Source organism: Lasiodiplodia theobromae (assembly GCF_012971845.1).
Source record: "Lasiodiplodia theobromae strain AM2As chromosome Unknown scaffold_2, whole genome shotgun sequence".
In the NCBI taxonomy this organism is placed as follows: Eukaryota; Fungi; Ascomycota; class Dothideomycetes; order Botryosphaeriales; family Botryosphaeriaceae; genus Lasiodiplodia; species Lasiodiplodia theobromae.
The window spans coordinates 782199-810008 of NW_023336495.1; the positions used below are offsets into that span (position 1 = coordinate 782199).

General features: G+C 52.3%; 10 protein-coding genes across 10 annotated transcripts; 4 read left to right on the top strand and 6 right to left on the bottom strand.

Annotated features, from left to right (window-relative positions):
* Window positions 1–874: 874 nt before the first annotated feature.
* Window positions 875–2020, top strand: LTHEOB_771 (uncharacterized protein; the record flags this gene model as incomplete). Its single annotated transcript, XM_035517106.1, has 1 exon — window positions 875–2020. The coding sequence occupies one exon, from the start codon at window positions 875–877 to the stop codon at window positions 2018–2020; it is 1146 nt and encodes a 381-aa protein (XP_035369530.1).
* Window positions 2021–2242: 222 nt separating this feature from the next.
* Window positions 2243–4564, bottom strand: LTHEOB_772 (Dihydroxyacetone synthase; the record flags this gene model as incomplete). Its single annotated transcript, XM_035517117.1, has 5 exons — window positions 2243–2871; window positions 2931–3003; window positions 3050–3879; window positions 3932–4249; window positions 4306–4564. 5 exons carry the CDS (start codon window positions 4562–4564, stop codon window positions 2243–2245), a joined length of 2109 nt encoding a protein of 702 aa, XP_035369531.1.
* A 1908-nt stretch (window positions 4565–6472) lies between these two features.
* Window positions 6473–7728, top strand: LTHEOB_773 (SirQ protein; the record flags this gene model as incomplete). The annotated part of the gene is made up of 3 exons (XM_035517128.1): window positions 6473–6740; window positions 6788–6888; window positions 6997–7728. The coding sequence occupies 3 exons, from the start codon at window positions 6473–6475 to the stop codon at window positions 7726–7728; spliced, it is 1101 nt and encodes a 366-aa protein (XP_035369532.1).
* Window positions 7729–7827: 99 nt separating this feature from the next.
* Window positions 7828–8931, bottom strand: LTHEOB_774 (Myo-inositol 2-dehydrogenase; the record flags this gene model as incomplete). Its single annotated transcript, XM_035517139.1, has 2 exons — window positions 7828–8556; window positions 8605–8931. 2 exons carry the CDS (start codon window positions 8929–8931, stop codon window positions 7828–7830), a joined length of 1056 nt encoding a protein of 351 aa, XP_035369533.1.
* Window positions 8932–12465: 3534 nt separating this feature from the next.
* On the bottom strand, window positions 12466–13486 carry LTHEOB_775 (L-iditol 2-dehydrogenase; the record flags this gene model as incomplete). The annotated part of the gene is made up of 2 exons (XM_035517150.1): window positions 12466–12919; window positions 12981–13486. The coding sequence occupies 2 exons, from the start codon at window positions 13484–13486 to the stop codon at window positions 12466–12468; spliced, it is 960 nt and encodes a 319-aa protein (XP_035369534.1).
* Window positions 13487–13924: 438 nt separating this feature from the next.
* LTHEOB_776 (Monooxygenase protein) lies at window positions 13925–15734 on the top strand (the record flags this gene model as incomplete). Its single annotated transcript, XM_035517161.1, has 6 exons — window positions 13925–14076; window positions 14134–14422; window positions 14473–14562; window positions 14614–15251; window positions 15301–15675; window positions 15725–15734. The coding sequence occupies 6 exons, from the start codon at window positions 13925–13927 to the stop codon at window positions 15732–15734; spliced, it is 1554 nt and encodes a 517-aa protein (XP_035369535.1).
* A 438-nt stretch (window positions 15735–16172) lies between these two features.
* LTHEOB_777 (uncharacterized protein) lies at window positions 16173–16974 on the bottom strand (the record flags this gene model as incomplete). Its single annotated transcript, XM_035517172.1, has 4 exons — window positions 16173–16267; window positions 16367–16525; window positions 16605–16850; window positions 16914–16974. The coding sequence occupies 4 exons, from the start codon at window positions 16972–16974 to the stop codon at window positions 16173–16175; spliced, it is 561 nt and encodes a 186-aa protein (XP_035369536.1).
* A 2931-nt stretch (window positions 16975–19905) lies between these two features.
* LTHEOB_778 (uncharacterized protein) lies at window positions 19906–20757 on the bottom strand (the record flags this gene model as incomplete). The annotated part of the gene is made up of 1 exon (XM_035517183.1): window positions 19906–20757. One exon carries the CDS (start codon window positions 20755–20757, stop codon window positions 19906–19908), a length of 852 nt encoding a protein of 283 aa, XP_035369537.1.
* Window positions 20758–21032: 275 nt separating this feature from the next.
* On the bottom strand, window positions 21033–22973 carry LTHEOB_779 (uncharacterized protein; the record flags this gene model as incomplete). Its single annotated transcript, XM_035517194.1, has 1 exon — window positions 21033–22973. One exon carries the CDS (start codon window positions 22971–22973, stop codon window positions 21033–21035), a length of 1941 nt encoding a protein of 646 aa, XP_035369538.1.
* A 963-nt stretch (window positions 22974–23936) lies between these two features.
* LTHEOB_780 (uncharacterized protein) lies at window positions 23937–27679 on the top strand (the record flags this gene model as incomplete). The annotated part of the gene is made up of 5 exons (XM_035517206.1): window positions 23937–23960; window positions 24008–25842; window positions 26116–26717; window positions 26775–27449; window positions 27501–27679. The coding sequence occupies 5 exons, from the start codon at window positions 23937–23939 to the stop codon at window positions 27677–27679; spliced, it is 3315 nt and encodes a 1104-aa protein (XP_035369539.1).
* Between the last annotated feature and the right edge of the window lie 131 nt (window positions 27680–27810).

The window sequence follows — 27810 nt, forward strand, 5'->3', positions numbered from 1 at the left end:
ACTTCAGCACTAACGGTATAAAACTGACATATTACTATCTCTAAGTGCTACGAAATGTAGAATCCGAGCCAGTCCTGATAATTTTATTAATAGGTCAGATCCGAACTTCTATTGGCAGCTTTGCACTGGCGTTCGGCTGCCAAGGATATTATGTATGGTGGCTTTCTCAGCCTTGTTTACCGACCCCGCTTCTCTCATCAGCTGTTCGTGACTCAGTCTTTATTGAAGACCAACGCAAAGGTGAAATAACTGCACATTTAAAGTCTGATAACCCATGCGGCTGTCTTCGTCATTCTTGTTCAAATCTACGGCCATGGCAATCGAATCTTACAGTACTGTGCCCGAAAGTCATTCGTGGCGGCCGGGATTTCTTAAACGTGTGCCAGGGACTTGCTTGGTGGCACTCGTTCTAGCTATTTGTTGTGCTGCTGGTGCGGTTGTGACTCTTGTATCATCCGATGATGTAGATATCGACACATGGCCAACACGAAGGTACCCGATCCAACCCGCTGTCCTCTTATCCATACTCTCAGCTACAGCCAACGCAGCGCTTCGCTTTTCACTCTCAGAAGGCTCTACGCTTTCATGGTGGACGCAGGCTCTCAAAGGAGGAACGATCAACGACCTCCACCGTTACTGGGCGTACGGAACAAGCTTAAAAGATTCTGCTTTGTCCGGAAAGCACTTTAATAAGGTTGCGCTGGCTAGTCTCATCACATCGATTGTTGTAATCGATGGTCCATTGCTGCAACGGGCTACCAGAGTGGAGACCAAACTCGCAACTCAAAAGACCACAGTCTCAGCTTCACTCTCTTCCGACCCACTGCCGAACGCATTTTCTGGTATATACCTGTCCCGCGCACACGCCATCTCCATGTTTCAACCCACATTCGCGCAGGTTGTCCAGGACCATCGCGCTCAGAGCGACATCAAGCTCAACTATACGGGCTGCCGGGGATCCTGCGATATCACGCTCATCGCCGCCGGCCTCGACGTCGATTGCTCGTACGGAACACTTCCATTCAACGCTTCGCAGACTACCCGCGCGGAAGTCTTCGTCGGATCCCTCAACACCAGCTGGGACCCCGTTAACAGCCCCGGCCAGATAACGACCAACATCACCTACAAAGACACCACCGCCTGCTCTGGCACCCTCAAAACAGTCCAATGCACCCTCTCCGCCGCCACAATCGCCTACCCCCTCCGCATCACCAACGGCTCCGCACAGCTCCTTCCCGCCGACAGCACTAACAACAACAACAACAATAACACCATCCGCCTCCAAGATCCCTCAGAGCTCTACGAAGGCTCTTCCCCCACCCCGGGCATGGGATCCACCTACGGCGGCCTCGCGCTCGCCATCGCCCAGCAATTTCCGCAGAGCGAAATCGATCTCTACTTCACGATGCAGTGGGCCGTGGAGGGTCAGGGCACAATGAAGACAACGTACCTGTCGGCGGCCTCGCAGGATGCCGTGGGCAAGTGCAACATGGCGTGGACGGACCCCACGCCCGACATCCTGCTGTTCGCGCGGGGTCTGATGTTCCGCTCCGCCGTCAAGGCGTCGTCGTCTTCCGACAGCAGCAGCGGCGGGGCGCAGACGTATGAGACTTTCGAGAAGTTTGATCGGACCGTGTACACGTCCAACTACGCGTATCTAGTCGGTGCGTTGGCGGTCGTGGTTGCGGATGTGTTTGTGCTGCTGCCGCTGCTGTGGGGGTGGTGGTTGCTCGGGAGAAGCGTCTCACTGAGCCCGGTGGAGATTGCGAAGGCGTTTAGGGCGCCGATGGTGGCTGAGGCCGAGAGTAATGCGAGTGTTGATGCGTTGTTGGGGCAGGTGGGGAGGAAGAAGGTGGAGTATGGTTTTGTTCCTGTTGCGGTCGGAGAGGATGACAGTGCCTGGATGTTGGAGAATGGTGGGCGGGCAGTAGGGAAGGAAGAAGACGAGAAAGAGGGCGTAGAGATGGTGGGTATGTCTGGTGGAAGTGCTGGGGTGCTTTGCTTTTCGAAAGTGTTGTAGTTACCTATTCATTCGTGCTTGCTCATGGAGGGATCACTTCTCGGTCTAAGGCGAATTTCTTCCTCTTTAGCAAAAAGGGTCTCACAAGACCCTGATATTGATATTTTTCTTTGCCAAACTTTAATGAAACCCCCAGAGATTCTGACTCCAGGTCCAAGATATTGAAGTGAGGCAGCACCTTTTTCTACCTTTTGTAAAAAACCATCCCAGTGGCATTCTGATCTACAGCTGTCTCCAACCAACCTCCCTCGCCGAACGGCCATTGAGAAAAGTCAGATAGTCTTTGATCTTTTTCTCAATCCCCTCTGCATCCAAACCAAACCGAGCATAGTTGCTGGGATTGGACGCAGAGTACCCAAAGGTTGTCATGCCTATGCTAGCCGTGACGTACCTTGCCCAAACAGTTGCCACATACTCTTCGACGCTCACAACCGGCCGCCCGTCTCGGGCAAAGACGCCCTCCTTATAACCATCGCTCTGGAGCTCGAATAGATCAAGACTCGGAGCACTGACAATACGGACCGGCATCCCTTTCTCCTCAAGCGAGCCGGCTGCAGCGACGGCATGGTGGAGATTGGATCCACAGCTGACGATGGTCAGCCTGTAGTCCGCGGGGTCATGGACGACATAGGCTCCAAGTTCAACTTTGGTCCTGTCGGTGTTGGGAACCGGCCCCGTGGGGTCTCGGGCAATCGATATCATGCTCGGGCGGGTTTGGGCCGACAAGGCGATCGTCCACGCTCCGATGAGCTCTTCGGCATCGCAAGGACGGATGTAGCACAGATTTGGCATGGCGCGGTAGAGAGAGTCGACTTCGACTGGCTGGTGCGTTGGGCCGTTTTGTCCTTCTTCTGCGCTGCCCGTTAGCTGTAATTCTGTATTCGCGTTTGATTCAGGGAGCGGGACTTACGGAATGAGTCATGGGTGGCTATGTGAATGACCGGAAGGTCACTCAATGCTCCCATGCGCACCCCCGGTGCAGCCTATACTTGGTCAGTTATGCCCGAGTTATCTGCTTGAGATGCTTACATAGAGATAAAACATGAAGAAGGTGGCTGTGATTGGGAGAAATGTTCCTGGATGATATGCCGCCATTCCGTTTGCGATGGATGCCATGGCGTGCTCTCTGATCCCGTTGCGTAGGTAACGGCCCTTGTAGCCTGTCTGTGGCAGGAAAACATCCTCCGCAGCATAACGTATCATGTTGGAGTTGACCAGATCGGCACCTCCACCACAAAGCGACGGCACTGCAGCCCATAGTCGTTCCAAGATGTGCCCGTTACTTTCTCGCGTAGATTTTCCAACGAATGCTTCACTATCTATCGACGACAAGACGGATATGCCATCATAGACACTATGCTTCATTCGTGCGGTGAAGGCCGATGCATCTTCGGGATACAAAGCGGAATACTGGACCAGGAGTTCTTCCCACTCCTGCTGGAGCTGAATACCATGCAGTCGTCGCTCCCGGAAGAACCCGAGAGTTTTGTGGGGCACGTCGTAGGTAGATTCGGCGTCCAATCCAGCAAGCTGCTTGGACTTGATGACGGCTTCCCGGTCAATGGATCCATGGTGGGCTTTATGGGTTCCAGCCGCGGCAGTGCCTACCCCAATGACAGTCCCGATGTTGACAAACACAGGCTTCCATGTGCACGACTGTGCAAGCCTAAGGGCCGCCGCAACCAGATCGACGTCATACGTGCCATTCTGGACTTCCAAAACCTCCCAGCCTTGGGATCTCATCTTGGCGTTAATGTCTTCGGTGTTGATCCAGCTCAGGGGCCCGTCGCAGGTAACGGCATTGTTGTCATAGATGAGGACCAGGTTATCCAACTGTAGGTGACCAGCTAGGGATATGGCTATGAAATCCGGATCAGTGGCTTAGTTCGCAAATGCCTCTTTGACACGAACCTTCAAGAGCAACCCCTTCCATTAAGCACCCGTCGCCCGTCATACACCATATTGTGGATTGCACAACCTGGCATTCGGGTCTGTTGAAGTTTGCTGCGAGATTTTTCGAAGCGATGGCAAGACCAACGGCATTCGCGATGCCTTGGCCAAGGGGCCCGGTCGTCACTTCGACGCCGGGAACTTGGATCTCCGGGTGGGCATGGCTCAGAGTGTGGTAACCGTTTTCCTTGGGGCTTCCGTACCCTTTGAGCTCGTCGATCGTCCAGGCATCATATCCGACAAGGTGGTTCATGACGTATAGGAACATGCTCGCATGGCCTATCAACTTGAGTTAGATCGATGTGGCCCAGAAGGAACAAGTCTCGCCTCCGTACCGTTCGACAACACAAATCGATCTCGGTCAAACCAATCGGGGTCTGCTGGGTTGTACCGCATGATGTACTTCCATAGGGCCACTCCTATTGCCGCCATCCCCAGTGCCGAGCCGCCGTGGCCTCCGCCATGCTGTGTGCATAGATCAAAAATAAGGTTGCGGACTGCAAGAACAGCAGCATCATTGTCACTGAAAAGGACTGCGGGCTGTTGGTACCCATTTCCAACAATTCTTGGACTGATATCAGTGTCCTTTGTCATTTTGACGATGTGGTGAGACGGTGAATTGACGTTGAAAGCAAGGATTTATTGCATATTAACAATAAGAACCAAGCCGAAGCCTGGGCTTTAAAGTTTTACTTCCTTCATTCGACGAACCGTATGACTCGGTTGTTGATTCCCGCTTTCGGATAGACGGTGGGTAGCATCTTGCTTTTGGGCAATACATCACGTGACTGGAATTTAAAATCCGGACGACGCTTGATCGGCTATCTTGCTGAAACCTGCAGAATTCCGGCCCCGAAACTCGTAAATTCAGATTCCGATTGGATTTGATCAAAACTAGGAAGCAAGCAAGAGGAACCGACATTATGTAGTATTTGAGTTCACCTTGGCTCGAGATTCGCCTCGTTCACTGAAAGTGCCGGGCCGCTTGATTCCCCCCGCCTTATTCCAGTCACTTGTACCATCTCCATCATACTAAAATGAGCACCCAAACTATCGATCGAGCAAGCAGTCACTACCTAACGAGATCGGTTCAGGATCTGTTCTCTCTAAAAGGACGAGTTACAGTCATCACTGGGGGAGCGCGGGGAATCGGCTTGGCTTTCGCTTTCGCCTGTGCCGAAGCTGGCAGTGATGTCGCAGTCCTCGATTGCCTGGCTACTCCGCATGAGCATTTTGCTAGACTTGAGAAAGATTACGGCGTTAAGGTCAAGCTATACGTGTACGGAACCCTCATGACAAGAAGGCATAGTCTGTGTATTGATCCAAAGCTAGCACCGATGTGACTGACTATGACGCTTTGGAAAGAACGTTTGAAGATGTTGTGATGGATTTCAACCGGATTGATGGCCTGTGATTGCTCCGGTCTGCTGAGTTATACAAGTGGTCGTATGCTGACATAGTACGCCAGGATCGCAGCTGCTGGGATTTGCCCTGATCAGCCGTTCTTAGAAAGGAAGCCAACAGACGTAGCTCGCTGTTTCAACGTCAACACATTGGGCACATACTTTGTGGCACAGCTCACGGCAAGGCAGATGGTGAAGCAGGACGAGGGTTCAGACAAGCCACAGGGCGGCTCCATGGTTTTTGTCGGGTCAATCGCAGCGCGCATGGCAAGCAAGGGTCAATATACGAGTGACTACTGTTCCAGTAAAGGAGCAGTCGTTGCTCTTGCCACTCAGTTAGGATGTGAGCTTGCAGGCCGGTCCATTCGCGTCAACACAATTTCTCCCGGGTACGTTGTATATCAGCGGAAGACATGTGCGGTTGATGCTAACCATATCAGATACGTCGCCACGGACATGACCTTATCCATCGCTGATACGCGGCCCGGCTTGGCAGACATCTTCATGTCCGAGCCGCCAATGAAACGGATGGCAGACCGTTTGGATTTAAAGGGCGCCGCGGTATATCTTCTGAGCGATGCTAGTGCTTACGTCACCTCTACAGATCTGCTCATAGACGGTGGCATGCATGCGGGTAGAACGTAGTATGTTTGCTGTGCAACGATAGCTATCTGACGGTTATTTTGAAATGCAGCTCGAGATCTATGGCCGTGAAAATACCATTTAATCAACCTACGTCGTAACAGAGCATGCAAAGAGGGTCGATTCCAAGATTGCTGCCAAGATCTCCCAATGAGGAACCAATCTCAACTCTCTGAGTACGTACCTCAGCATTTGCGCATCAACTTGCTGAATCGATCTATGATCTTCGTGAAAAACCGCCGAGTCCAACCATGAATGCCCGCAGCTTCTACAGGTTTCTTAGGTGATTTTAGTGCTGTGTAGTATTTCTAAGCAATAACGTCACCAATGGACCATGCACTCGGAGTTTAAACTCCGGAATGCTCACGTGATGGCAAAGTTGAGGCACGTTGTCTATATAACTCCTCTACTCGAACACTGTACAGATTAACACACCGTGGACCACAAATCCATCAAAATGGCGCATGCACTCATTCTTGGGGCGTCTGGCATCTCCGGATGGTCACTGTTGAATCAAGCGAGGAGCTACCCCACTCCAACGACATTTGCTCGCATCACTGGCACTACCAACCGTCCTCTGACCTTGGACCAAACTCACATTCCCAACGATCCTAGAGTACATATCGCTTCTGGAATTGACTTTACCAAACCGGTAGAGGAAGTTGCCCGTTCACTGAAAGAGAAGATTCCAGATGTGAAGACGGTCTCTCATGTTTTTTACACGGGTAAGTGGTGGACGTGCCCATGGAAGACGGCTACTAAATACGAGTAGCATATGTACAGACAAGCGACTTCGAGAGCCTGAAAAAAGTGAACATCGGCCTCCTGGATGTCGCCGTTCGAGCGATCGAGGCTGTTTCATCCAATCTCCAGGTAGTTATCTTGCAGACCGGAGGAAAGGGGTGAGATAGCATTCCTTGGCTCCCCCCCACCGGATCATTAAGCTGACGGAAGGGAAGTTACGGTCTTGAGTTCCCAAAGGACGTTGCGATTCGGCCGCCGCTGAAGGAAACGCACCCCCGCATCCCGGAGCCTTGGGCCAGCAACATCTTCTACTACGGGCAGTACGACCTCCTGAAAGCGCTGTCGCACGGGAAGCCCTGGACATTCTCCGAAATCCGGCCCGACGGCATCGTCGGCTTCACGCCGAGGTCCAACGCCATGAACATGGCCCAAGGCATCGGCCTCTACCTGACCATCTACCGCGAGGTGCACGGGGCCGGCGCGGCGGTCCCGTTTCCCGGCTACGCGCACGGGTACCATGCCAAGCACTCGGACACGTTCCAAGACATCCTGTCCAAGATGGAGATTTACGCCGCTCTCAACCCGGACAAGTGCGGCGACGGTGGGGTCTTCAACATTGCTGACGGCAAGGACGTGGCGTGGGCCGACGTGTGGCCGCGTCTCTGCGAGCACTTTGGCCTCGTCGGCCAAGGACCCGTCGTCGCAAACAAGACTCCGATGCTGGACTTCGTCAAGGAGCACCACGACGCTTGGTCGAACTTGGCCGAGAGGTACGGCCTCAAGGAAGAGGTCGTTGATCAGCAGGGGTGGGCGCATACCCATTTCATGCTCGTTCCGTTTGACTTTGATAGGCAGTATGACCTGTCGCGATCGCGTGAGGTTGGCTTCTCCGAAGAGATCGATACAGTCGAAGGATATATCTTGTCTTGGGATCGTATGAGGGCTGCTAAGATTCTGCCCCCGTTGTAGTTACTCAACGAGCTTTACCAATGGATAACGGAATTCGTAGGCATGAATCTGGTGAAACGGTATCTTGATCAAATCTTTGGCTGACATTGAAACTCTATACTAACTAATGCGGCGTCCCGACCTGTCAAAATGGATTTTTTGACCTGATGCAAGACTGTCCCTCAGAGCAATTGCAATCTCTACCGCCTTTACCGCTCCAGGTAGACTGAAAGGGAGCTCAGTGTCGTCCAGACACGCCGCCGTGAACTCGTTAGCTTCTGTGACGAAAGCCTGTTCGAATCGACCATAGTAGTCTGTGGGGAGCTCGCGCCGGATGCCTCCCGCCTCATGCATCTCAACAAGCGAGTCTGCCGGGTTGCTGTTGACGACTAGTTTCCCCTTGGTTCCAATGATCTCCGACATGTCATGCTGCCCGGATGCCATGATGCGAGATGCGAAGAACTGCGCGACCTTGCCGTCCCAAAACTCGACCGTGCTCATGGCGTTGTCGACGTCTCCGACCTCGGCCAGCTCGGGGTGAACAGCGCACACGCCGCTTGCCGACACGCTTTTTACCACAACATCCTGCCCGAGGAACCAGAGACACAAGTCGATATCGTGGATGTTGAGGTCCAGAAAGACGCCCCCGCTGGCTTTAGCATATGGGAGAAAAAAGCTCGTGCGGTTGATCATGTCACATGTCTGAGAACGGAACACGACTGCTTCGCCAATTGCGCCCGACTTTACCCGCTCCCACGCTTTTAGGTAGGAAGCATCGAAACGACGGGAAAACGCACAGAGAACCTTTAGCTGAGGCTTCTGGCTTGCCGCATCGACAACTGATTGAGACTTTAAGGTATCAGCATTGAGGCAGGGGTATGATATGTGGCGACTGACAATCTCTGAGCTATGGCTGAGCGGCTTTTCGCAGAGAACATGCTTATCCCGCTCGATGGCCTTGATGGCTTGATCTGCGTGTGCTCCGGCGATGGTGGCAATTACAACAGCCTCGAGTCCGGCGTGCTGCAAGAATTGGTCGTAGTCGGTGTAGATTGTTGCACCGTGGGGCTCCAACTCCCTGTGGCCCCATCCGGCTTCTTCATCATCGAGAGCCCAGGCGGCAACAACGTCTGCACGGAAAGTACGCTCCAAGAAATTCAACGCATGCCGACGGCCCATGCGACCGAGGCCAACGATTCCAACGTGGAGTTTCCTGGGAGCCATGATGGAGTAAGACTGGAAAAGCTTGTCAGACTACTATCCAGTGTCCCACTGGCTTTTAACTCAGTGCATCCGGGAGATCGACTCCGAATAAGTAAGGGATCTTTACTGGCAACCGTCCCTGAGAATGAACCAGGCGTCCGACTATTAGAGATTGGGCACTTCATATCTAATGAAAAATGATTTGTTGGAGTTCCCAATCGTCACCGTGATCTGGTACTCGTCCATCTTTGCGTATACGCTACTCATGAATACATATGTTCAAATAATGATTGTCTAGCTACTTCTCTCAAGACTGTTCTGGTCGGAATGAGTGTAATGTGCCGTTATAGGCCTAGCGTTGCCGCTTGCCCTTTTCTCGGAATGCAATTCCGAGCGGCGTTGATGATTGGTCCTGTCGTGTCTACCATTGATGTGCGGCAACCTTTTGATTACTATTGCCTGCTCGTTTTTCTCTTCTAGCTATCACGTGTGCGGGGTATGCTGGTGTGCCGATTATTTTCGTCATCGGTGGGGAAAAGATTTTGCCCAGCAAGCCAACTCCAGCCTCAGCGCAGCTTCTCGTACCTCACCGCTGTGAGTCCTAGGTAGGTTTCGACAGATATGTCGGGTGCCAGAGTTCGCTCTTCTAAGAGTCGTCGCCATATCACCACCGCCTGCTGGCCCTGCCGGGACGACAAGATCAAGGTATCGTGCTCTTGTCTGATGCTCTGATTGGACATGTGAAACTGACGTTCTTTCCCTTTTCAGTGTGACGGCGCGACTCCACATTGCCGGCAATGTGCCGCTAAAAACCGAGATTGCTCGTACGCTGGAGTTGACAGGCGAAAGTAAACCCTCCGCCACTAGCAATGTGAATTTAAGACTGACCCCGGCAGGCTATCACTTCGGAAGGCCGTGGAGGCTTACTCGCAACGCCTAAGGCAGCTGGAGGCCTTCATTCGTGCTCATGGTCTCGCCGTCCCTTCTATGGACCCGGGCATTGAGGCCATATTGACACAACTTCTGAGTTTATATGCACCCGATGCATCTCCGCGCCCCAGTCACGCCCAGACAAACTCTCCAGAAGCTGCCTTTAACAAACGGCCACAGCTCCTTCCAGACCTCGCACCAATTACGAGAACTACTGCTGATCCGACAGACGGACCCCAGCTGTTGAGCTTTGACCCTTTGGATGTTTCTTCCCCTGACATGCAAGCAATCCTACAAGCATCCGAGGATGTCGTTGACATATCCGAGGCAACGCTGCCGTTCAACAGTTGTCTTGACGTTGACTGGGTTTGGGACCACTCAATGATGGCGCATGCAGACAGCAATATTGACATGGAAGATGTGGGGTTGTGGATGCAGAGACCTTACGATCCACTACCTTCGAATCTCTCACCTTCGAAGTCAGCTGACGACGATGATTCCACCGATGACGAAGACCATTCAGCTGTCACAAATCAACTCTCGGCCCGTCTGGGATCGCTTCTGACGACTGGCAATGGAGAGAGGCACTTTTACGGCGCCACGTCGAATCTCAACTTCGCACAGGGCGGGATTGTGTCGGCGCTGCATGCTAAACCCAGCAGAAAGGGGGCACAGGCAGCCTCTCGTTTGGAGGCTGCTGGTCTTGATCATTTCATAGGCAGAGATGTTGAGGACCGTCTTTTACAGCTCTACTTCACGTGGCACAATCCGAGTCTGTATACTGTCGACCAAACCCTATTCAGCAAAGCCCATAAGCAATATGAAGAAGGAGACGTTGAAACCCCGTTTTTCTCCCCGTTTCTTTTGAATGCCATGTAAATCCTTCTCGACTGTTGGGTTGTGTGGCGACGTGACTGATGCGCATCTAGGTGTGCTGTCGGTGCCGCATTCGAGACAAGCAAACACCCAGGTCTGCCCACTCCTTTGGCTGAGTTCTTTGCAAGTCGATCCACAACTTTACTTGACATTGAGCTGCAGCATCCACGTATTGCCACTGTACAAGCACTTGCGATACTAAGCAGTCATGAGGGCGCATGCACTCGGGATACTCAAGGATGGCTTTTTAGCGGTGCGAATCCTACAATTTGTTTCGAGACTGAGCATAGTAATAATGCCTTCTAGGTATGGCTATCCGTCTAGCCATTGACTTTGGTCTACACATAAGCGCAAAGCCCTATGTTGAGGCTGGCACAATGTCAATCGAAGAAGCAAGGGGCCGAAGCGTAGCATTTTGGGGCGCCTTTGTTACGGATCGGTGATTCACTACCAACGAAGCTTACTAGCAAGCTATAGGCTAACAGGACTTTCAGAATGTGGGCTCTCTACCTCGGAAGGCCCTTTCACAATATCTCGCAAGCTGTGACGATGGAAAGGCCCATTTCCTTCTCGGAGTACCAGGACAGTCGATGTACACAAAGCGGGCCTGAAGACAAGTTACTGGATTACCAGGAGCTTGTGGTTGAGCAGTGGGTACAACTCTCCAGGACCATGTCTCCTCTAGAGGGCTCATTGTAGGTGACATAGCTCCACACTCTCTACGACCAACAGCTTATCTGTGCAGGTATTTTCAAGCGGATGCGTCCAAGGTGGAGCTGCAAAGACTCGCACAGGACACGTGGGAAAACATGCTCTCTTGGAGAAGTAACCTACCAAAAGAGCTTGCTCTGGACCTTGACGGCCCAATGCCTGCTCAATGTGCGCCTCACATTCTTATGCTACAGTACGTTTTGGCTACTGTCCGCTGCAGAGATGCACTTCTAACTTTGAGGGACAGCATGTTGTATGAGTACCTGGCCATTGTCTTGCACCGTCCCTTTGTTGCTAAACGTTACATTCAACCATACCCGCTTGTTGGCCAAGGCCCCCAGCATGCGCGCGAAATGTGCGTTAGGGCAGCATCCCACATATCCGTCCTCCTGTCTTGGTACGAAGAGCGGTACTCTCTCAGCCAAATCAACATCCAGGTCGTGCAAATCACATTCAGCGCCGCCCTCATCCTCGTGTATGCCACTGTGTCTGAGAGCAATGCTCAAAGTCATCAACAGCTAACTGGCCATCTGGATATGTGCTGTCGAGCGCTGGCAGAGCTGGGAAATACATTCAACAATGCAAGCCGCACGCTGGACGTCCTCCTTCACGTCAAAAGGACATGGCAAGCCCGCCTCGTTGCTGCGTCAGCCGGGTCGAAGCGTCGTGGCTTTCCGACCGCGGCTGGGTCACGACCAAAACGACGTAGCAAACCAGATGTAGACACGTCCACTTGATTTTCCCTTGGTGTCAGCACTCCACAACGACTTTGATCACCAACGCTCCGCCATGGTCACTTGTACGTGCCGCCATGGCGAATGCATCCGGAACTTGTGAAAGACCCTTGAAAGAGTGTGTAACGAGGCTTCTTATGTTAGGGATGGATGTCTCCATGATTTCGAGTCCTTTTGGGTAGCAGTGTGCATACCGCCACACCCCAACCAGATCTACCTCGCGCAGTGCTGCAGACGACATAGGCAGTGTTTGAATAGGCGTACCCATTCCGACAAGCAGAACCTTGCCCCCGCCTCGCGTAGCCTATACCTTCCAGTCAGTGCCACGGAAGAACGAGCAAATTATATCCTTGTAGCTCACATGAATGGCCGTTCTTACACAGCCTTCTACGCCGGTGCATTCGAAGACTCTCGCGAATTTGTCGCCATGGTTCTTGGCCACCAGTCCTGCGGCGTCTTCTTTGGCAAATGCCAACCCCTCGCCGAGACTCTGCGGCTTTCTCGCGTGCAGAGTCACTGTCTCATCGGCAAATCCGTTCTCAAGTGCGAATGCGAGCCGGTTCTGTGCAATATCGGCCATGACGACTCGGCCGTACCCCGAGCCTTTGGCTGTGGCCGCGCAGAGAAGGCCCACCGCACCGGCTCCAATGACCAAACACGTGGCCATGGGCTTGGCAGCTGCCTTTCGAACTGCGTGGATGGCGACCGCCAGGGGTTCAAGCAGCGCACCATCGACATAGGTTAGAGAGTCTGGTAGTCTGATGATCATCCATCAACCGAGTACTTCCCATTTCCTTTTTGACAAAAAAAAACACTTACTTGTGAACCCATTTGGCGGGATGATTGAACCGCTCCCGCAAGGTGCCTTGGTAATGCGGGAAAGCCGTCGCGCTGCTGCGGAATCGCATCTTCTCGCATACGTTGTAGGCCCCCTCTAAGCACACCTCGCACTCGTCGCAGGGTACGCCAGCCTCCACGGCCACTCGGTCCCCCACGTGGAGTCCATACTTGGCCTCAACCCCGGATCCGACGGCAACCACTAGACCCGCGCATTCGTGGCCTTGAGAGAGCGGCTGCTTGATCTCAATGTCTCCGTTGCGGAAATGTGTGTAGTAATGGAGGTCGGATCCGCAGAGAGTCGTTGCTTTCATCGCAATCTGGACTTCCTCGACGAGAGGGGGACTGATGGGCTGTGAGACCTGGAAGTATTCATAAGCACGAGGTTCTGTCGGATTTGGAAGGCTGCAAACCAAGCGTAAGTCTTTTGGTCCATACAGGACCTGGGCTTGGACCTTGTCGCACAGATCTGATTCAATCTTCTCCATGCTGAGAGAAACGACTGCGTCTTTGATACCAGGGCTGGATGGGACAGTGGTGGACTATCAATCAGTGAAGTTTGTTGGATTTTCATTCCGCGCGGGATCGATTGATCCCACCAATGGACGGGTGTTCGGACACTAGAATCCGAGTGGCACCTTCGGCCACTACGTCAATATTTTCTTTTCTCGTTTGAAACAATCTGTCGACTCTTGGGCACGGAGAACGATTCCGTGCAAATCATGCTACTTTGCGGACTGGTCCATCTCGCATATTCCGGTCATCAGGGTCGGAATTCCGGGGCATTCGGAATTCGTGTCGTCTCAAGCAGCCCCGCTCTCTCCCTTGGCTTTTGAGCATACTCACGCCCATTCATTTCTTCAGCGAAGCTCTTCAGCGATACCGCAACGTCCGATTTGATACCCCCACAACGGAATACAGCCACAATGGGGATGAACGCCATCATCATCGGAGCGGGCCCTTCGGGCATTGCCATGGCCCACAAGCTGAAGTGCGAGCTTGGCTTTCGGGATTTCATGATCTACGAGAAATCGGACGGCGTTGGGGGGACATGGAGAACGAACACGTACCCCGGCTGGTAAGCAACCGTGTCTGTGAGTTTGCGCGCACACACAGTACTGAGAAACATGCAAAGTGGATGTGATGTCCATTCCCATCTTTATTCGTTCAGCTTTAATCTGAACCCAGACTGGTCCAAGGAGCTTGCTGAACAAGAGGAGATATTGCAATACATGGAAGACACTGTCGACAAGTTCGGGTTGCGTCCCTATGTCAATACGTCAGTAGAATGTCTCGGTGCTTCTTGGGACTCCTCGGATGAACAATGGACTGTGGAGCTCAAAGACCTCCAGACTGGTATTTCCTTCTGTAGGAGATGCACGGTGTTTGTCTCAGCGGTAGGAGGCATCTCCATGCCACGAGATGTAAGTACCAAGTATAAATCTCGTAAAGGTCAACTGACGATAAGTCCCAGGTTCATTTCAGGGGGATGGAGAATTTCAAGGGCCCTGTATTCCACACCGCACGATGGCGACATGATGTGGATTACAGCGGAAAAAGAGTCGTAGGTCTGGCTTAGCGCGTTTTGTTCGAGAGAGGGCTGATGAAAACCCAGGCAGTCATTGGCAGCGGCTGTAGCGCCGTCCAGGTCATTCCATCGGTTGCCGAGCATGCCTCGGTCGTCAAACAGTACGCCCGCAGCCCGCAGTGGTACCATGAGCGCCCAAACCGTCGCTTCAGCGCCCTGGAGAAGTTCATGTTCCGTTACGTCCCCGGCTTGATGCGGCTGCGAAGGTGGAATATCTTCTGGAACATTGACAAGCAGTCCTACTCGTACCGCGGCACCGAAGCCGGCGTGAAGCAACGATTGCTAGAGGAAGAGCATGCACGCCAGTACATCTACAGAAAAGCTCCTGAGAAGTACCACAATGTCCTGGTGCCTGACTTTGAGCTCGGATGCAAGAGAAAGATAGCCGATCCCGACTACCTGGAGTCTCTGCACCGAAGCAATGTGGAGCTCATTCCCGAGGGTATCCAGGAAATGGCGGAAAACGGTATTGTTAGCTTGTCTGGTAGAGTGGATGAGTACGACATGATTGTCCTCGCTACTGGATTCAAGGTCTCCCAGTTTCTCACTCCTATGCGGGTTGTCGGCGCCAACGGGACGACGCTCGAGCAGCAGTGGAGGGAATGCCGTGGTGCGCAAGCCTATCTGGGCACGTTTGTCCACAACTTTCCCAACCTCGCCATATTGTAAGTCTTTCGTCACTATCGAACAGTAGAGCTAGTGTTAACTTGCCAGGTTTGGGCCGAATGTATTTCCCGCCAACAACTCGGCCCTCTACGCCTGCGAAGTCCAGGTCGATTACGCAGCAAAAGCCTTGTTTGAGCCGTTACTGAACAAGCGTGCCTCGGTGATAGAAGTGAAGGAGACGGTCGAGAACCGCACGACCAACGAAATTCAGCTAAAGCTCCGAGGCAGCGTCTTCTCCGGAAACTGCTCGAATTGGTATATTGGCGAGTTCGGGCGCAACGCTGCGTCTTGGCCTGGCTTGGCCATCGAGTTCTGGCTTGCTACGTTGTTTCCGGACTCTCAGGCATTCAATACGCAAGGGGGCAGTAGAGTCTGGTTTCTCACTGCGTTGGCCAGATGGGCTCGGAGGCATAAGATTCAATGGTATGCGGGTATTATAGTGGCTGTGGCATTAAACGGACTCAGGTTTCAGGACGCTGTGAGATTTGCTGCGTGAATGCTACAGTCTATTTTAGATTATTTGATTGCGAAGCCTATGTCAGTGAGCTGTTGGATTGTAATTTAGTGACTTGAACTGTTTGAACTGAATTACTGCAAGTCCTGCCTCCCCATCTCAAACACGAATACTATGTTAGCCACAAAAGTTTTTCAGACAGTCGTAGCTGGCACAGATAATTCATTACTAAGGTTCTTAGGCATGCATCGTCATGGACCAAAGCATCTTAACGAGTGACTGAGCTAGCAGAGCAGTAAAAGGACGATCATGAACAGTGGCCGAAGTGAGAGCACCTTTTCTCTTGCAGAACGTAACAAAACTCGTTAAACACGTTTGTGCCAAATTTTCCTCCACGCCAGAGAAAACAACAATCAGTCAAGACAGACAGGGAGGTGTTCTCTACTCTGGACACGCCAGCTCAAGCTCATGGTTTGTAGCAGCGGCACTGGCTGTTCCTCTCCGCATCAGGAGGGCAGCAAATGCGCTCGCTGGGATCGCAGATATCATTGTCCGGCTCGCCTAGCACACAACACGTCAGAACATCAGAAACAAAGATGACGTAAAATCAGCACAGCGATGCAAAGGGAATTTGCGGATACAACGAGCAGAGACACTCACCAAGAGTCCGCTGCAAGCCTGCACGCGGAGAGCGAGCAACCGCCTCCCTGCTGTTGCCATCCTCCTTCTTCGGCAAACAGAGACACTCCTCGTTCCGCTTCGCGTGGTGAGGGCAGCAGATGAACTCTCCCTCAGGACAGTAGTCGTCGTGCTCGCCGGCTGCAGGTGGTTGCAAGAGAGAAAACGATCAGTCTTAGAAACTCACGTACCTCTGGTGGTGGCTAGCGCTTCAACTCACCCGTCTTGTGCACTGCGCCGTCGTGGGACGCTACGTCGAGGGACTTCTTGTTGGGACAGCCGCCCTGGCAGCAGTACTTCTTGTAGCCGGTCCAGCAACACGCGCCGTCGCCGCAGCTGTCCGTGCGGCAGTCCTCGTAGTTGGATGGGCAGCTGCCGGCGCAGAAGGGTGAGGTGCCGGACCAGAAACAGTCGGCGGCCGTGCTTGGGTCGTGCTCGGAGAGCTCATCGACGGAGATGCGGAGATCTGGTGTTTGGTTCGTTAGCGGAACGATTGATGCTTTGGGTTCGTGGAAAGGGGGCTGCCTACCAATCACGTTTGCAAAGGACAACGTGATGAGTCCGAGGAGAATGGCGCCTGGGCAGTACATCTTGGGTTCGTTGAAAGCTCTGGCGTGGCGAAAGAATTGCGATGAGTCTGGAAGAGTTGGTGGTGGAGTGCTGGAGCTCTGCCGTGTGGTTTGGGAAATGCGAGCACAGGCTCTGCTTTTATAGCCACTTCTCACGTGAAAGCTCTCATTTCTTGTGATCCAACCGCTTCATCGTAGCCTCGTCCTTTCCGAATTTCTGTGCGGGGTATGCTCGGCGCAGTCATCGATGATATGCAGCCCAGGGCTCGATACGAAGCCTGGCCGCGTCGGCCGCGATGATCTTCTGCGGGCGAGAAGCACGAAGGGGAGTGTTAGAAGAATGTTTGGCCGGCGCTGGCTCCGTGGCAGCAGGGTCAACGGAGGCAGAGCCGTGGGCGCTGCATCACTTCGCCTACTGTTTCCGACGATGGTAATTTCGTAGGATCTCCATGTCATAGGATCGGAGCATTGTATTGGAGATGATAATACAGAGATAATTCTTTACCAGGGGAGAGTTTAATAGCCGAGGCGGTTCGCGGTCGTGGGTTGATATCTTCGGTGTGCTTTAGATGGAGTTTGTTTGAACACTTCGAGCTCTGCTACTAAATCACCATGCACTTTCGCTGTAAAGACTGAGGCCTGGCTTTCCTCGCCTCCGCGGCCTTCTTATCGAAAACAGAAATCGCGTTTGCTACCTCGACCTCATCCATGGCGAAGATACGATTCATAAAGCCTGACTTCGTATTGGGATAGTTGCTTGAACTGCCAATGGAAATAAAATGGAAATTCTCGTAGAAATCTTTTTACAGTTAGGGGAAGAGCATACCTCTGGATTACATTAAGTCTTGATTGCCGGGACTGAGTCTACCGTACTTGATGACTTTCCTTTATTATACCGTATTTCCATTGCCTCGGGAAGTCCACCGAAGCTAAAAAGGGGATGGGCAGAGTGATTTTCACGCCATCCCCAAGTTGCGCAAAAGGTGTGGTCCGGAATTTCCACATGCGGTTGTATCAAGCGGGAATATGGGGGCTTCAGGGCGGCATGGAGGTGCTCTTACTCAATAGTGTTACAGAAGCGGTGTTGGCAGTGGAGAACTAGTTCTCTCAACTCGTCCGTCCCAGGCCTTCCGCTTCCGGAGCGTACTTCACATACTCAAGCCGCTGAAAGGAATGGCATGCGTTGTCAGTATATCCAGACGCCCCAGCTGATGATTGAATTTGTGGCGGTGACTATTTTGCCCGCGCCTAAATGTCGTCTTGGTCCAATATTCCCTCTGCGGGCTGTGTGCCTGGCTTCTCCACAGTCTGAGACGTGACAATATCTCAACCAAGTACGTCTCGGAGCGGCCCGTTCCACTAGCAACCGTCATCCTCCATCCCACGGGGGAGGGGAACACAGTCCGATTGGTCATTGGATGCAGACAACGGCTCTCAGCCCCACCGCTGATGTGCATAAGCACCTAGGCGACCTCGCATAGTGAGCCTATAGTCCCATCTCACTTGGCTTCATTTGTCAATGAGGGACTTTCAGTTCCGAACAGAGCCCCACCCTCTTGCAGCGGATCGGCAGTGCGGAGATTAGTCATGTATGAGTCCTGCGCTTATTTGAACTGTGATTTGTTTTTATTTTCTGTTTTTTCTATAAAGAAATGCATTCACGCCAGGAAATTTCACGTACGTGGGTGCTTTGGAGGCATCTGGTGCTCGGACTTAAACCAATTTGCGCCAGCTGTTGAACACGACGTACCCCTGCACAGAGCGGGGAGCCGATGCGAGTATAGCTCCACAATAGCTGACATGCACTAGTAGCTTCTCAGCTCTTGCGACAACGCCACATCGTTACGGCCTTCCGTCTGTCTACGAGACGCCTTCAAAGCTCCTGCGAACGTCATGCTGCCCCTCCCAACATATTGTGTTGTAGAACAGTCTGTGGTCTTATTATTGCCGTCTTAGCCGGCTTGGATTCATCATTCGCTGGATCTTTCACTGCAGTAGTGATGGCATGCGTCCTGGCAGGCTCATCCAAGAGAACGAGGGCGAAGTTGATCATGAGGGAATGATTCATCGAGATGGTTGTGGAGATAGCGAGATCTCCGCCGCGCCGCTGCAGCAGTATTGGATGACGATAGTGGTCGAGCTTGGATGACTGCACCGGTTTGATGACTTCATTGGAACCATGGTGGTGGTGGTGAGAATACGAAAACTGCGGAGGCAATGCCGAAGGAGATTGGACCGGAAGTGGGTAGTTGCGTCGGTCGCTTGTGCTGCGCAATGTAGAGTCAACGAGCTCTTCCGCATTGCCAATGTCAATCTCCTACGCCAACGTGTCGGTGGAGTATGGTGCCAGTAGAGAACCGAGGACTGTATCGTGGTCTAACATACAGACAGTCAAGCGCAAAAGAAGGTGGATCCTGCCGGATATTTAACCAAAGCAATTCGCCATTACTGCGGCAATGGCGACATGTGCCGGTCTCGGTTTTCCGCCTGTCGCCATAGCAGTTCATATACCGGATTACAGGGGTAGGCCCTGCACATTCTTTAGCTCCGGCCTCTCTGCTTCCGATTTGATTGGGTGACCATTGGGGAATCCCGGCTGTTGTACTTTTTGTTTTGGCCTGTGCGTGCGTTGGTCTGATTTTTCGCTAGTCTCACGGGCCGGGCCGACGACATCTCTCTTTTGTTTGGCCTTTGCAGATTCTGATATCAGCATTCAGCTGTGTGCACTCTTTCAAGGGTGCACTGAAAGAAGCTGAAATGGGCTCGTTTGCGTAGCCATTGATATATCATGTCCGTAGCGCACAAGCATCATGCTATTGATGTAAGATAACCTGGGGCTTTCCCATTAATATTTGGCCAAGAAAAACGACATCAAGCCCAGGATCTTGTAAGAACTATCTTGCTTGAAAGGAGAAGAATTCACCTTAAACCGAGAAGTCATCTTTAAACAGCTCACGCACTCGGGTACATAAACTTCTCACCGCCTACCTCAACGTCCTCATACTGCGCACGACCAAGGTCACCCTCCTCCAACTCCTCCCCCACCTCCACGCCAACAATCTGCTCCTCCTCCTCCTCCTCGCCCCTCCCACCCAGATACATCTTCCACCTATTCCCCTCCTCCAACCTCGCATCATCCACTTCCTTCCTCTTAAACCTCGCAAACCGCAGCTTCCGATACTGCACCGCGAAAATCTGCTCCCCCGGCGCGGTGAAGCTCGCGCTATTCGCCTCCGTCCGCGCGCGACTCGCCTCAACACCGACATCCAGCATGCCGTCGATCGGCAGCGGCACGCCCGCGCCCGCCGCCGCCATGCTCAGCGGCGCCTGCACCTTGCCCTGCAATTCGGCGCCGCGCGACGCCTCGTCCGTCACAGCCGCGTCGACGACGGTCTTGATGCCGGTGACGAGGAAGACGTCCTGCGCGCGGCGCAGGGCGCGCTCGAGCCAGAAGCGGGCCGGGCGCGTCGCGCAGAGGCGGTCGAGGTGCGCGGAGGAGTTGAGCAGCTGCCGCGTCGTGCAGGACGCCGTCGCGAGGCTGATCTTCGTGCCGGTCGACGTGCTGCGGCCGCCGGAGAGGAGGGTCGAGAGGTAGGCTTTGAAGCCGGTGGAGGCGGTTTGTTCGAGGGTTTGCTGGAAGTCGTGGAGGTGTTGGGTGAGGATGTTGGTGGGGTCGAGGGCTGTGGAATCGGGTGGGGATTGGTAGAAGTCTTGTTCTGGGTAGTGCACGCTGAGGACGAGCCGCCCCAGCTCGACGGCGTTGCCGGGCAGGAGGTGGCTTAGGAGGATGTTGGTGCCGGCCATTGGGGGCGGGGTTTTTGGGTCGTCGGGAGAATGTTTTGGGAAGAGGGTTTGGATAGAGCTGAAAATTTACAGATCTGCAGCACAGCCACGTCACTATGCATATGAGTGTCTTACGTAAAGCGGGGTCCTCAATTGTGTAAAATAGAAGATTCAACAGCATGGTGAACTCGATAAAGGCAAGTTTGCTTTGGGGTGGTGTAGATAAATTTCCTCCTACTTTCTGGGAACTGAACTCGGAAGTCTTTGCGGACAGGAGAAGTGCAGAGATGAGACATCTAGCCTTGTGCGACTGAGTCAAGCGAGAAGGGGAATCGAATCACGTCGTACTGAACAGGCGCGAGATCACGCTGAGGTTGCACCGGTCGGCCTCCTCCAACAGCCAAGTGATGCGTAATGAACTCCAGCTGTGATCTATCCTGGTCATACCCCCGAGCCCCAGTGCCTTGGTCTTCGAGATGTCGTAAGTCCACAGGATCACTGGTGATGATGAACACGAGTGTCTCACTCAGTCTCCCACGTCTCGGGATAGATTCTGGCCAAAAAATCCCCAAGCCTGTCAAGATTGAGAAAGTGCTCTCGCCGATTCTGGATGTCTGCCCTGGTGCGATTGGAATCCCTGTCTCTCCTTGAGCCGATATCAGGCAGATTTCGCCTGCGGGACTGATATCGAAGACGGAGACGTAGACGACGTGATGCCCGCGGTTGTGCAAAGCCATGTAGATCCTGTCGCCTTCCGTGAGAACGGCGTTGCCATCACTTGGCAGTTCAACAGCCTGTCCACTCTGAACAAGCCCAGTAGTGATATGAAGATCATGCTGGAATGCCTCTGGCCCGCTCCCTCCCTGAAGGGTGAGTAAGTGATGCCCTCGCGCATATCTTTCTGCACCTTTGACAACTTCTCGAGCAGCAAGTGCATGATTGTCTTTGCTGACTGGTCTGGACATGAGAAGCGTCCCATCCGTGTCATATGCACAAAGCGCTCCATCCTCTTGAACGATTCGAATAAGGGGCTTTTCGTAGTCATCCGGGGAATGCGGGCGGAGGTATTTCGAATGCTCAAGTCTGTCATGGATTGCCTGATTGTCCTTTGAATAAGCCACTGTCCAGCGGTGCAGAGCCTTGGTGTCAAGGAAGGCCAAGGCTCCTTCGGAAGGAATAGGTCCCGTCTGCTCAAAAAGCTTGACCAGGCTTCGGACACCGTCGATATGAACGGCTCTGGCTCGACAAAGTCGGCTGGTGTCGTCAGGCTCCTCGTATCCAAAAGGCATGACAGTATACACGTTTCCTTCTTTCACTCCCGCCATCCTGCCAGCTCTGATGATCGGCAGTCCATTCTGCATCTTGATACTGTGGGACTTGGCCTCGCTTACCTTCGTCGAAAAAAGGAAACGCGTGTTGGGCCCTTCAACGCGAGGATGCTGATGAGGAAACTCCAAGTTCACGAGTTCGCGTACTCTGAGCAAGGTGGTTCTCCACGAGACATCTTGAACGGGTGTTTCTTGAAGTGCAGTGACCAGAGCTTGGGTCAAGGCGCCAACAAGGAGTCCTTCCTCATTCTCGTACTCCCATGCCGTTTCCGCGGTCGCAGAAGCCGTAACGCGTACAGCGAAGGGATTCCCGTTCAAGTATGTATCCCCTTGTAGTTGGCCTGTCTCTTGGAGCTTCTCCACATGTGCTCTCAGTGCTGGGTGGCTGGCCGACGGAATGGCTTTCGGTGTGGCGTGTGGATGGTACGGATCGCGGGCCATGCGGCCCGAATGACAGCAATCCAAGATGACAGTGACATTCTCAGTCTCATCCGTAGTGCGAGTCAAAAGGTGGCTTATCTCGATATCGAGGATCCCGGTGAAATTGTCGTCAGCCTGATTGAAGTCTGAGGGGACAATGAATTGGTACTGCCGCCCGCCCTCATCCTGGTCTTTGGAAGGCTGTACCAACCCACCATGCCCCGAGTAGTAGATCACAACAGCAGGGCCTTCTGTGCATCTGCCCTTCTTTCCGTCCCGGAGTTTTGTGATCAGCGAGGCCCATGCATCGAGGATCCCGCGCTGAGTCGCGCTGTCACCGTAACATTGGATGATCTCGAACCCCCGACTTTCGAGCTCCTGCTCCATAAGGCGAGCATCATTCATTGGTCCTTGTAGATTGCCCCATGGGCTGGCGATCAACAATGCGAGCTTGGCGGTGTCTTGAGTGTGCTCGGGAGTAGTCTTCATGACGGTTTTCGATGGGCCAACGCGTGGCTGGGCTTCGCCGGGATACCGCAAGTCCTATTAGAAATGTATGCTTGCTTACTTTAAGGAACAGGTGAAAGTTTGCCAGGGAAAAGAATAAGTATGAAAAAAGATTCAGTGTGTACGTTTGAATTCTTTCTAGCCAATGAAGTAGGATAGCAAATGCTGTTTTGCTTGCGGGAAATTTGAGGGTTTCCAAAATCCTGATTGACATTGTCAACAATCGGCGAGGCCGATGCATGTCCCGGTTTTCTCGGCAGAATTTGTTGCAACATTGAGTTCCAAATCTCGGTCGCGGCCCAACGAGTTTGTTTTTTTTTTTTTTTGCTTCTTTCTAGTAATAGCTAAGATCTGCATTATTGCAAGCCGTTTCCAACGGTTCGGGCCATACCGTTCCGGGGAGGCCATGTAGATCAGTAGATAATTGGATATTAAGTGTCATCTTGTGCCAGCTTATCTCCGGAATACACTGTATATGTGCAGGACAATGGTATCGTGGCCACGTATTCGCAGGGATCCTATATAGCATGGAAAACCGCGCTTTGCAGGGACCAAGGTTTTTCCAGAATCGAATTAGCAATATCGGCGATGCCGGGCCAATGACACTCAAGCTTACGTGAGACCACCTACTTGACCAATATTCTAGAGATTTGCCCAGAGTGTACTGCAACGTAGCCAAGGATGCTACCATGTAGCCAAGGTCGTTGGTATACGATTCAAGGATCTCTGTACCGGTCAGCATCAGAATGGAAAATGGTCTGAATTTTGCTACGTGGTGACAATGCTTGCCAAGATCAAGTGACGTATCCTTTAGCTACTATAACAAAATGCTGTTAAGGTTTCCAGTGTGGTCCAGCAGTAGGACTCGAATAATTTAAACACAGCAAGTCTTTTGAAGATTGAAGGCCATACACTACTCAGACAGCAACATCACACACAACAGTCATGGACTCCACGATGATCACGGATGTAAGATCCCCGAAAGTACAGCTTTACCATTTATCTAATGTTCATAGACCTCATGGGAAGACCTCGAACAACAAGCGACCGACACTGTGATCCGCATCACTACTCTAGATGATGATGATCCAAACAAACCGTTCTTCCAGAAAGATCTGGGACAGCTCCGTTATGTCCAATTTCGATTGAGCGGTGATCCGGAATACTTGGACGAGGCAGTATCCTGGGCTAGGGAAGCAATACAATCAGTGCCGGCCGACACTCCGCTCCCTGGAGGGAGTTCCATCACGCTTGTAACCTTGCTATCTGCCAAATACCAGCACACAAAAACCGAAGAATTACAACAGTCCCTTCTGTTGAATCAAGAATTACACCTCCAGGTGTCCGAGGAGCTCTCCGACCAAATTGAACAACTTTCCATGGTCTTGACAGCTATTCCAGATGATGATGAGAATCTACCGGCGTTTCAGAACCTCTTAGCGCAAATGTACTTTGACCACAGCCTGCGAGCGGGAGATGGACAAAGCTTCGACTCTGCAGCCATGTTCGCCAAGAAGGCCTTGAAATCGACGATCAGATCGGACAACAATCGTGAGTCCTTCGAAAACCTTTACCGGAGGATTTTGATGCATCAGAAAATCGATCAGGGAATGAGCATCTCAGACGCTATGGAGCTCAGCCATAAGCAAGCAAGAACCGTCGCTCGGGATATCCCCAACAGTATCCTGTCGCTTTTCGACAATCTAAAAAGCTTGGATCACTTTAAGGAGAAGTTGAAGACCGTAGACTCAATGGGAAGGGGGATGACACTTTCCAATGAGTATGTTAGCAGTAGAGATTCTGCTGTTATAGACCGCGCGATCAACACCTTCGAGAACTCGATCATCCATGACGACTTGTCTGATGATACCCGCCGAGCATGGAGACTCCATGGTCTCTCCAAATGTTTCGCACAGCGATACGAGTTCGAAGGCCTCGAGGAAGACCTCCACAAAGCGTTAGAATTCGCCGAAAAAGCCAAAAAGCTTGTTCCAGCGGACGATTTGGAAAGGAAAAACATCCTTCAGGGTTTGGGAGACCTCCAGCGGTCACTATTCCATCGGAACAGTCGGACTGAATACCTTGATAAGGCAATTGAGAATCACAGGGAGGCTGTGAGGTTGGCGCAGAACGACGACAGTGATAGACCGGAATTTGCCCTCAGCCTTGGCATGGCACTCAATGATCAGTCCGAGCTCTTAAACAACCTGGAACATCGCGAGGCCGCAGGGGAGATGATCCAACAAGCAATCACCTTGGCGTCTGGCGACAGTGTGAAGAAAGGATGTATCATGAGCGAGTACGCGGATATCCTCGAAGATCGCTATAACGAAACCAGCAACTTGGATTACCTTGAGCTTGCAATCAAAAAGGCTATCGAAGCAAAGAATCTACTGCCAGAGTGCCACCACGCCTTTCCTAGAGTCTGTTTTACTATTGGAAATCTACACCACGTCAAATTTAAACGTCTCGAACGCGTCGAGGATCTCGGAGAAGCCATTACCTTCACACAACGGGCAGTTGAGATGACCCCAGAGAATAGACTTGATCGAGGCAAAATGGTGGTTGGCCTGGCACAACTACTTGGGAAGCTGTACGATCTCACTGGGAACATCGAAGAATTGGAGACAGGCATTCGGCTCATTCGGGAAACAATATCATCACTACCAGCGGAACATATCTCCATTCCAGACATGAAAAGGAGCCTCGGAGCATTGTTCATGAGCCGTATGGGTGGCTTTGTGGGCCTTGCAAAGCTTGTCACCGGTCTTGATATTGATCTATCCACGTTGACCTCCAAACTCGATGATCTTGATGAGTTGATTAACTGTCAAGAGCAGACACTGAAAGCGTATGTCAAGGCGAATCGAGAATGCGGTTCTGTCTTAATTCTTCATGCATCGATGCTTTCCTTAAGGGCGGTAGTGAATCAGAACCCTGTTGATATGGAAAGAGCTCAGGATTTGTTTCTCGAGGGTGTAGAAAACGCGGGAGCACCTCCATTGAACAGAGTTCAGGCTGCGAACACAGCAATCCGCACACCACATATTGACAATGTACGGTTCACAAAGTGGAAAGACCAGCTGGCCAAAATTGCGTTGGATGTGCTTCCTTACGCCTGCAGTCGTGAGCTCAGCCGCGAGGACCAGCAGTACGCAATCAAAACTAATCATGGCTTCGCCGCCGAGATTTGCACCCTTTCGATCCAGCTTGGAAATATCGAAGAAGCTCTTCAGAGAGTTGAGTATGGCCGTGGGTTGATTCTGGGGCATTTGATCGACAGGAAAGACGATCTTGCAGTCTTGCAGGAGAAGCACCCCGATTTCGCCAGAAGATATCAAGAACTTCGCCACAAAGCTTTCCGACAAATCGACGCCGAGAAGCTAAGTGAGAGCTGGGAGTCGATGATGGAAGACCGGAGAAAAGCTCATGCGATGATGCAAGAGTGCGAAAAAGAAATCCGTCGAAATCCCGGTTTCGAAAACTTCCAGCAACCACCCCCTTTAGAAGAGCTTCAGAAAAGCGCAGCGGATGGACCGATCATCGTCATCAACATCTCCAGTTCCAGTGCAGATGCCATCATTCTTACAACGTCTCACTTGGAGGCTCTCTCACTTCCGGGTATGACAGGAGATGTCCCAGAGATCTTTCAGCGGGTGCTTGGAAGGTATAGGTCTGGTGTAAACACCTCTCTCGACCCAGGACGAAATGTAGAGAAGGATGTTGGTGAGCCACACAGTACTCAACTCCTGACCTGGTTGTGGCGCTCTTGCGTTTTTCCAGTTCTCGTAAGGCTCCAGGAGCTTGGTGCGTTGCCTGAGACCTCCGGCGACCCGCCACGTGTTTGGTGGATAGGTTCAGGTGCAGCAAGCTCTCTCCCATTCCACGCAGCAGGCGATTTTGATGAGATTTGTCGACTTAAGTCCAGCCCAGAACAAGATCTTGGGGGCCTTCGCCTTACCTGTATGGACTGGGTTACACCATCCTACGCACCGACCATCAAGGCATTGCAATACGCGAGAACGCGAGCCGACAAGTTGAATTTAGCGGAAAAGCCTTCTATTCTTGTTGTTGCAATGCCTGAAACGCCTGGCCAATCCAATCTGACCGGAGTTGTGGAGGAGAAATTTGCCGTTCAAGAGTCTGCCATCGGTTTCTGCGTTGAGAGCCCGCTCGAATACCCTAGTACGGATCAAGTCTTGGAGCGTCTTCAAGGTTCATCGGTTGCGCATTTTGCATGCCATGGCATGTCGGATTCTGCCAATCCCGACGCTAGCCACATCCTCCTCCAGAGACGCGATTCGAGTGGCAAGATTGTCCCGGACCAACTCACCGTCGGGGCAATCCTGGACGCTACAACCCAGAGCGAGTCTGGATCTTGGCTGGTGTACTTGTCCGCGTGTTCGACTGCCCAAGTCAAGGCCAAAAATATGGGAGATGAGAATATTCACTTAGCAAGTGCGTTTCAGGTTGCGGGATTTGCCCATGCAATCGGCTCCTTGTGGTCAGCTGAAGACAGTATCTGTGTGGAGGTTGCACGACGCTTCTATGAAGAACTCTCAAAGTATTCCGGAGAAGAGCGTAAATTTGCAGTGGCATACGCTCTGCGTAAGGCAGTGATGAGCGTCAGGAGCCAGCACTACCACGATCCCGCCCTCTGGGCACCCTTCATTCACTTTGGCGCGTAGCAGGTTACTTTCTTTTTGGCTTACATGATTTTGGTTTTGTATTTACTTTCAAGCAGTAATCTTACGTTTCGCGATATATCTTTATTCGCATGGAGAACCGAACGGCATCTCTTCTTCGCATTCGTGAACAT